An 8,708-nucleotide genomic window follows, 5' to 3' on the forward strand; every position below is an offset into this window, starting at 1 on the left:
GCTTGTGACACAAGGCAGCGTGCGTCAACACATTTGCAGCGACATCTACTGGACTGGAAGTGGTATTACACTTGTTTTTGGCTGATGTTCGCCAACCATTCATGTTATTTTATTTATTCATTTTTTTAAATTAATAATCGATTCTTGGCATCAAGAATCGATGCAGTAGATCACGAAAATTAGAATCACGATGCATCATCATCACGATTATTTTGCACACCCCTACTGTTCACTGGAGCTCTGTGCGGATTAGTGCGGTCTGGCCAGCCCCGGCGGTTCTCACCCCCTCCAAGCTGAGCCTCGATGCCTAGCGTTATCTCCAATCAAAAGACGGTCCATCAGATCCTTCTCTATCGCTGCTCCTCGTTTATGGAATAACCTCCCGCTGCACATTAGGGAGGCTACTTCCCTGATGAATTTTACAACACGGCTCAAGACTGATTTTTATTCACTGGGTTTTAACACTGGCAGGCCTTGGTTGTTGTTACCTTGTTCATTTAGCTTAAACAAATTCAAATAATTGCCTTATTTTATATTTTGTTCAGCGCTTTGTTTTCAGCTGCAGCTGTTTTAAAGCACTCTACAAATAAAGATGATGATAAAGACGAGGGAGGGGGGCCAGCTGACCGTTTGTTGACTTTTGCGACAGTGCTGTGGCGCTTGTGGCCACTAGGGGAGCTAGACCCCCCAGTGGCCACAAGTTACACGGTGTGCCTTCAAACTCCTGATGGAGAAACCGACTTTAAACTGATTCCTTCTGTGCTCTGAGTAGGTGTGAAGAAAAAAATCGATTTGAGCTCTAACATTTAAAGATTCAGAATCGATTCTCATTTTCTTTAAAAACTTTTTTTTTTGGGTGCGGATGTGCATTATCAGGCACCGTAGTGTTTGGCGAAACCAATGAGCAGCATGAGCTATGCACAGGCAGCGTTAGCCTAGCAGGCTACAGATTGCTGTGTAGTGTTGTGTGAGCTACTGTGTTTGTTGCAGCTAAAGTATGGAGGACGAAGAAAGAGAAATTCAACCGCCTCCGCGGTCTTTAAAAGCAACCATTTGGAAACACTTTGGATTTTACCTTCAACCCGGCCCGGGTAAGAAAGGGCTTGACATGACTCATGTGATTTGCAGAGATTGCAACTGCAGAGTTAAATATTTCGGGAGTTCTTCAAATCCCCGTTCTCATCTCGGAAGAAATCACCCAAAGACATAGTGTTGTATTTGTACAAGTTTAACAATTCGTTGTCTTGGATTTACCTTTTTGTGTTTACATTATTGCAATAGGTAAATAAAATATTTACAATTATAAAGTCTTTATAAATGTACTCTTCTTTCATGCCAGCAGACTGGAATAGATCCTGAGAATCATTTTGAATCGAAAATTAATCGTTTCTGAATCGAATCGTTTGGATTTAAAAGAATCGGGGAAAAAAATCGAATTGTGACACCAAGAATCGATTCTAAATCGAATCGTGGGAATCCCAAATATTCACAGCCCTAGTTCTGAATCGACACTGGTTTTATTCCCGATTCTCTTATTTATTCATCTCTAGTTTCTGCTAAATGTTGTCTAATTTTCCAGGTTTTAAGTCAACTCACTGGAAAAAAATGGAAATCTAGATGTCATTTTTTTCCTAAAATAAGTGCATTTCTTCTTGAATTGAGGAGATAAGTGAAACACTTTGCCAATGGAACAAGACAATTTACATTTAAAATAAGAAAAACACAATTTAACTGTCTTATAGCAAGTGTATATTATCTGATTACCTTATTTTAAATGTAAAAATCCTCATTCCATTGGCAAATCATCTTATTTACCTACTCAAATTAAGGGTAGGTAGGCCGTCGGAGCATGGAGTTCATGAACTTACCAGGGAGCGCCTCATCTGCATCAGGATGTTCATGAAGCAGTCGTATCCCATCAGGCCCTCCTGGCTCTGCAGCAGCGCGCCCTCCTCCATGCTGCTCACCACAGCCGACGCGGCCAGCGCCATCTCTATCCAGTCCAGCAGGTATCGCAGGGAACCCCTCTGGGACGCCAGGCCCAGCAGCAGCTCCGAGGCCAGGCGGCGGCCTAAGATGTCCGCCCCGGAGTTGGGCATGGTCACGCCCTTCAGGAAGGTGGTGACCTGGGCCAGGCAGTCCAGACCCATGGGAGGGATCTTGCTCTCGTTGGCCAGAGACAGCGGCGGCAGCGAGCTGACCACGTCGATGGCCGTATGGATCACGTCATTACAAAGGTTGATGCTGGCTCCTTGGCCGCCGCCGCCGCCTGGGGGAGGCGGCATCATCCAGCTCTGGCGCAGCAGCGCGAACAGCAGGCTGAGGCCCGTGCGGACGCCCATCTCGATGAGGGCGTCGGTGCTGGAGCGCGGGCGCTCGCTGACGGAGTGCAGGTCAGCCGAACCCGAGGTGCTCTCTGGGGAGTGCTGCTGCTGCTTCACCTTGCCTTTGTCGTGGTACTTGTTGGAGAGAGCGTAGAAGATGCGCTGCAGCACCAGCACGCGTTTCCGCAGCGCGGCGGCGAACGGCGAGTCAGAGCACACCATCTTGGCCAAGGCCAGCTGGCTGCTGAGCAGGGCGTCCAGGTAGTGCTCCTGCTCATCGCTGGAGAGGGAGTCGCGCTCAAAGTCCGGCAGCTGGGGGCCCTTCAGGCACAGCACCTGCTGGGGGAGCAGCACCACCTCTTTGTTGGCCAGCAGCTTGGAGTAGAGCAGCGACACCCCGTCCCGCGTGGCGATGGACTCGCTGTCCTCCGTGATCCACGAGCTGTTCAGGTGCTCCAGCCATTTGAGTTTAACTGGGGGGATCATCAGCGCCATGGCGTGTCACTCTGGAGCCATCAGTCCTGGAAGCAGACACAGAACATTTCAAGGTTTTCCTTTCTGCTCCCGTTTCATTCCTAAGCTCAGAGAAAACATGGAGTTTGCTCCGTTTTCCTCTGGTTCACAGCCAGCGTTAGAACAAATGTTTTTACTTCTGATCAAAGGGCAGAGGTCGGTTAGAACCGGACCGTGCGTTCGATCCCAGGAACACAACCTTTCATAGCGGAATAAACCCTCCAAACGTTTGGAGCTATCGCCATGATTACCAGGGGGCCGAGCTTCAGGTTAAAAGGTTTCTGCTTCAAAGTTCCGATCATTATCCCACTGAAACATCAATCATGTTCGATTTCTTACACTTTATCTCCATCTTCCTGGTATTTCAGAGAGTTGATGAAGCCTTGCAATCAGCAGTATTACTGAGGAAGCATTACTGTGGTGAGGATCATGCATTAGATGCTTTTATCTAAAACAAATGAAGATAAACAATCTTCCTCAGTTAATGCAGATAATAACTCGTTTAGAAACGTCCTTTAGAGTGTCTATTCTACTGCAGATAAAGCACCAGTAGAAAATACACCTAAAAATGAACTAATTTAGTTCTGTTTAGTTCCTGATCTGTACTGCAGCAGCTTTCCATCCAAACAGGAACTCTGACTGAATTCTGCATCAGACAATAACAAAAACACTTTTCGTTACTTTTCAATTCAATAAACATTGTGATCTTTTTTTCTATGATGCAACTCGTTGAGCTTTTCATTGTGTTTTAATGCTCTTTTATTTCCTCACAGACCTTTAGCAGCTTTACTTTCTCAGACTTTATTCCTAAACATTTTTCTTTTCAAATTTTTGTTTTCATTCTTTTCTAATGATGTTTTACGGAACGCTTCCCGTTTACTTCTGGAGGTGGGATATCCTTCAGGGTGAAGAAGATGACACCATGCTTAGGGTGAGGGATTGCTGAAGAGTCAATGAGTCGATGCAATCAGCTGGTTTTCCTTAGATAGAAAACTTTGAATCAATCTGATTGGATGATCTGGTTGAATAAAGTGACCTGAGATGACATGATGTGAATTGGTGATATAGAAATAAACTGAATTGAAGATGCATTTCTATTTGTCTGCAGTAGGTTAGTGAGAATGTTTTTATTGGGTTTAACCCTTTAAAGCCCGATCCAAGAATAAAACAAAACAGAAATTTACTTTTTTTTGGTTTAAAGTCCTTATTTGGCCTTTTATCAAAATATGTAAAAAGAAAAAAAACAGAAATACATTTTTGATATTAATAATTTATTACAATGCGATAAGTCAAGATTATTTTTTGTGTAGTCTTCTGCCCTCTGTTATCAGGTGTATCTGATTGTGAACAATAGGATTTTGAGCAAAGTTTTTACCATTAAATTATGCAAAAGGTTTCAGACGCAAAACATTTCAGAAACTGTATGTATCAAATATGATACATTTGGTATTACAGGGTTAAAGTGAAGAGAAAGTGACCAGCAAGAAGCAATCTGAAAACAATGCAACTCCTAAAACTCAATCTAGAAAGAAAAATGCAAAAAAAATACAAAATCTGGGGCTTGCAGGTGGCGCAGTGGTTAGCCTGCACGACCCATGGAGGCCTTAGTCCTCGATGCGGCTGACCCGGGTTCCAATCCGGACTGTGGTCCTTTGCCGCATGTCTCTCCCCCTCTCTCATACCCCTTCTCCTGTAAGCCTGCTGTCAGAAAAATCAGACACTAGTGCCGTCCAAAACTAAGTAAATAAATAAAAAAAGATTTAAAAAATAAATAAAATCTGGGAAATTTTAATCTGATTTTTTTTTTATTTGAAAGATAGATCTGCAAAATATTAAAATAAAATCCAATAAAACAATAATTCTCTAAATCTTTTTAATTGAAATTCAATTGTATTCAATTCAGTTTATTTCTATAGCGCCAATTCACAACACGTCATCTGAAGGCACTTTACAGTTCAACCAGATCATCCAGTCAGATGATTAAAGGTTTTCTATCTAAGGAAAACCAGTTGATTGCATCGACTCGTTGATTCAAAGGCAATCCCTCACACTAAGCATGCTTGTAGCGAAAGTGGAGAGGAAAAACTCCCTTTGAACAGGAAGTAACCTCCAGCAGAACCAGGCTCAGTGTGAGCGGCCATCTGCTGAGGCCGACTGGGGTTCAAGGAGACAGAAGCAGACATAGAAAAAGAAGCATAGATACAAATTTTCAATTCTAGATTGTATCTTTTTTTATTAAATTTTCAAAACGTGTTTTTTCAACATTAATGGAAGAAAATTGCCTCCTTTCCTATTTAGAAGAGTGACTGAGAGTAACAGAATTATGAGTCACGTCATATTTAAGCCCATAAACTATTAGCTGGAATCACCAACAACTGTTATACATACATTTAAAAGGTACATTTAGATAAAAAATTATTATTCCTAACCGTGTTTTCCGCCTTGATTAAAATTGATTTATTTCTGGGTTTAAGAAATCTGACGCCACAGGCTGACCTCACTGCAGCGCCTCCCAGATCCAGTAGGTTTTAACCTTCAGGCTCCTAACAGGAAATACTCGCCCTGCTTGACCAGTGTGATGGTGAGGATTCCCATTCAAGCGGAGCCAAGGTCCCATCAGTGAAATCCATCACCTTCAGGTCCAGCAGGACCACCTGGATCCAGTTTACAGCTTGGAACTTTGAGGGTCGGGGTCTGGTGACCATCAACCAAACTTCTGATGGGTGCTAACATTTCCAGGCTAAATCGGCTCCAACGACGGAGCGCTGCGACTGAATCCTTCAGATTAGGACCCACACAGTGGGCTGAAACTCCTGTCCTGATCGATCTTAACCAGGTCTGGTTTTCTTTGCCAGGAGAGGAGAACATCTACACCTGGAAGCAGTCTAAAGCTGAGCGTTTACTGCAGAGGATTCGAGCAGGAATGAAGTATTAGTTTCTAAATCTCCTCAGATGAATCACCCCAGGAGGAAGGTCAGTCTTCCTCAGCATGGCGAGGAAAGTGTCTCTTCAAATATGAGGAGGCTGAAAGTGTTGAATCCAAAGGTTGGAGCGTCTGCAGCAGATAAGCTGCATCTGATAGACCAGTAGAATCCAGTTAAAACCAAACATGGTTTAAAATGGACTAAAATGTGTCTGCTCCTTTTTAGAATGGTAAACATGGTTCTGGTTGCTGTTCTTTCACCTCTGCTGGACTGAAACTCTTAAAAAAAAGCAGCAAGGCTCACAAGAAAGACCTCCAGGACCTCGAAGAACCTAAAGAAAGCTTGAAAGGGTTTGCTGCTCAATTTTAGATCAATCAATGAAATCCTGAGAAAAAATCCATCAACAGCTGAAAGACAAAGACGCTCTAGTTTAGTTCAAGAGGATCTGGCTGCTTGTAGGAAGAACACGAAAACCAGCCTTAAAATTATGTCCTTTGGGCGCGTTTTGGTGGAGCAGAGGTTAGCGCACACGACCCATGTACGGACGCCTTAAGGGCAGGTTAGACTTCTGCAACCGCACACATCAAATGCCGCTTGGGTCTGGTCGCTAAACCAGTTTTGCTGGTATGCTTCTGCACCGTCGGACTAGAATTTCTAGGGACGCACAGCAGTTTCCCGCCAAAAGAACTTCGGCGGATGATCACGAGAACTTTGGCACCATTGTTGCACCACAACAATGGTGCATCTGCAAGATATTACGGTCACAGTGATGGATCTAAAGTTGCTAGACATCGAAGAGGAACAGGTTCTGTTAATGAAGCGAACCTCCTCGATTAACATGGTTGTCCATCGTAGTTGTTCCTCGGTTTTTAAAAAATGGCGCGCTCCGGCACCGAATCCAGAAGGACGACCACACAGACAGCCGGAAAGGAGGACCAATCACAGCTGCTTTTTGTTTGCGCACTTCCGCTTGAGGTCTGCACAGGTTTGCGACCGTCGGACGCGTAGTCAGGATTTTTTTTGAGGCGCACAGAGACAGATTTGACGGTTGCAGAGGCTATGCATGAGAAGCATAATTTGGTCTTTAGTACGGTTCAAATCCCCCTTTCCTGTCAGCCTAAAAACATCAACACATTACATTACTGGCTCCCTGTTTGTTTTAGAATTGATTTTAAGCTTTTATTGTTTGTGTTTAGAGCTCTGAATGGGATGACTCTTCAATACATCCCTGATCTCCTCCAGATTTATTCTCCGGCACGTGATCTGAGGGCCATCTTCAGTTAATAGGGCCAAAGACAAGGCTTAAAGCCAGAGCCTTTGCTGCAGTTGGCCCCAAACTTTGGAAAACTTTGCCCCTCCATATACGGACTACCTCTATGGTGGAGTGTTTTAATTCTCATCTAAAGACACACTTTTACTCATTTTTTTACGCATTTAACAACGTGTAGTTTGTGTGGTCCTCTGTGTCCTTTTTAGTTTATTTATTGTTGTGTTGTTGTTTATTATTGGTTATGTACAGCACATTGGAAACTTTTACTGTTGTTAATTGTGCTGTATAAATAAAGTGGATTGATCGGGGGTTGATGGGAAGATAGATGGGCCTAAATTTGGTGGCAGCTGTTGGTGGTTCCCCTCCCAGCAGGAGAAGAAGCCTAAAACCAGCACCTCAGTGGGATGGTTTGGATCAGGGCTCATTTCTTCAAGTCCACCAGATCCTCAGTTCTTCAAGCTCCTTGCTTAGATTGCAGCAGATTCACTGGTTCAAATGGCCTAGTCAAAGTCCAGACCTGAATCCATCTGAGCTCTGCTGAACAGGGCCTAATGATGGGACTATTTTCCCGGCTGCAGCTTCCTGCTCTGTGCTGAAAGGCTGAGAGGAAAATGCTGGCAGCAGCTGGTTATGTAAGAGCAGTGACAGGGCTGGGTCAGAGCTCCCAGTCTGGTTCACAACTAAAAATCATTCGCTTCACTCACATTCCCATTTTACGCATTTTTATTGGCGACATGCTGCGCTTATTTTGCATGAATGCAGATTTACAGCCACATGAGAACAGGCTGATAATCCATTACAGATTAAGACAAAAACACAGTGACTGACAGGAACTCATCTGCAACCACAGTTCTGGGTCTGTTAGGAGCCCAACGGACCGGCTGAGTCCAGAACCGGCTGAACAGAGTCCAGAACCGGCTGAACAGAGTCCAGAACCGGCTGAACAGAGTCCAGAACCTCGGTTTCTGCTGCTATTATTACCAACAGTTGCACCAATCTGACAGCTCCACAGCAGACTGGTTCCCAGTACAGACCTGAACCTAAGCCCAGTAACCTTAGCAGCCTGTCCGGGTTCTGTTAAGAGCTCCGACGGCACCAGTTTGTTGACAATGAGGTTACTGACGGAACCAAAAATACAGGTTTTAACCAAGCAGCGCTGCTGCTGTTGCTAATTTAAGCTAACTCCTTCCCATTAAAACAGATAAAGCTTCAGAAACCAGCCGAACAGAGCGGTGACACCTTCCAGCGGAGCTCCAATAAAAGGCTTTAAAACAGCTTACCAGCAAGTAGACCGGTCCAAAGTGCCCCACTTTATAAAAGCAGACCTTTTGGGGTCAGTGTTAGCTTGCTTATCTGCTGCATCACAGCGCTCGGCTACAGCTAGCAGTGGCAGCTATCGGCTAAAGTAGCTGAAGTTAGCTTCCGACTCGTTCTCGCTGTTAAAGGGCTAGTCCGCACTTTTCGGCCAACTAAACCAAATTTCCAAACAAAACAATAATAATAATAAGCTCGGTGTACTACAGCGCTCCTGTTAGCTAAATAATCATTTTTAAAGAACTGTTGACGGTTAAACACCAAGCATTAATACCTTTGTAGTGTGTAGTATGTAGTCAGAACTCACAATGTTTCATTTTATTTTTTTGTTCTATTAAATGTTTTCTTTTGAACTGTTAATCA

General features: G+C 44.0%; 1 protein-coding gene across 1 annotated transcript in view; it reads right to left on the reverse strand.

Annotated features, from left to right (window-relative positions):
• The window catches only part of herc1 (HECT and RLD domain containing E3 ubiquitin protein ligase family member 1), a 65,781-nt gene extending 57,360 nt beyond the window's left edge, over positions 1 to 8,421 (reverse strand). Inside the window, exons 1-2 of the mRNA XM_015375187.1 lie at positions 8,312 to 8,421; positions 1,869 to 2,845 (exon numbers count right to left, since the gene is read on the reverse strand). Coding sequence (XP_015230673.1) covers positions 1,869 to 2,819 — 951 coding nt within the window. The 5' untranslated portion in view covers positions 2,820 to 2,845; positions 8,312 to 8,421. The remainder of the gene's footprint in view (positions 1 to 1,868; positions 2,846 to 8,311) is intronic.
• Positions 8,422 to 8,708: the final 287 nt, after the last annotated feature.

Source organism: Cyprinodon variegatus, unplaced genomic scaffold (assembly GCF_000732505.1).
Source record: "Cyprinodon variegatus isolate N-32 unplaced genomic scaffold, C_variegatus-1.0 Scaffold114, whole genome shotgun sequence".
Taxonomy (NCBI): Eukaryota; Metazoa; Chordata; class Actinopteri; order Cyprinodontiformes; family Cyprinodontidae; genus Cyprinodon; species Cyprinodon variegatus.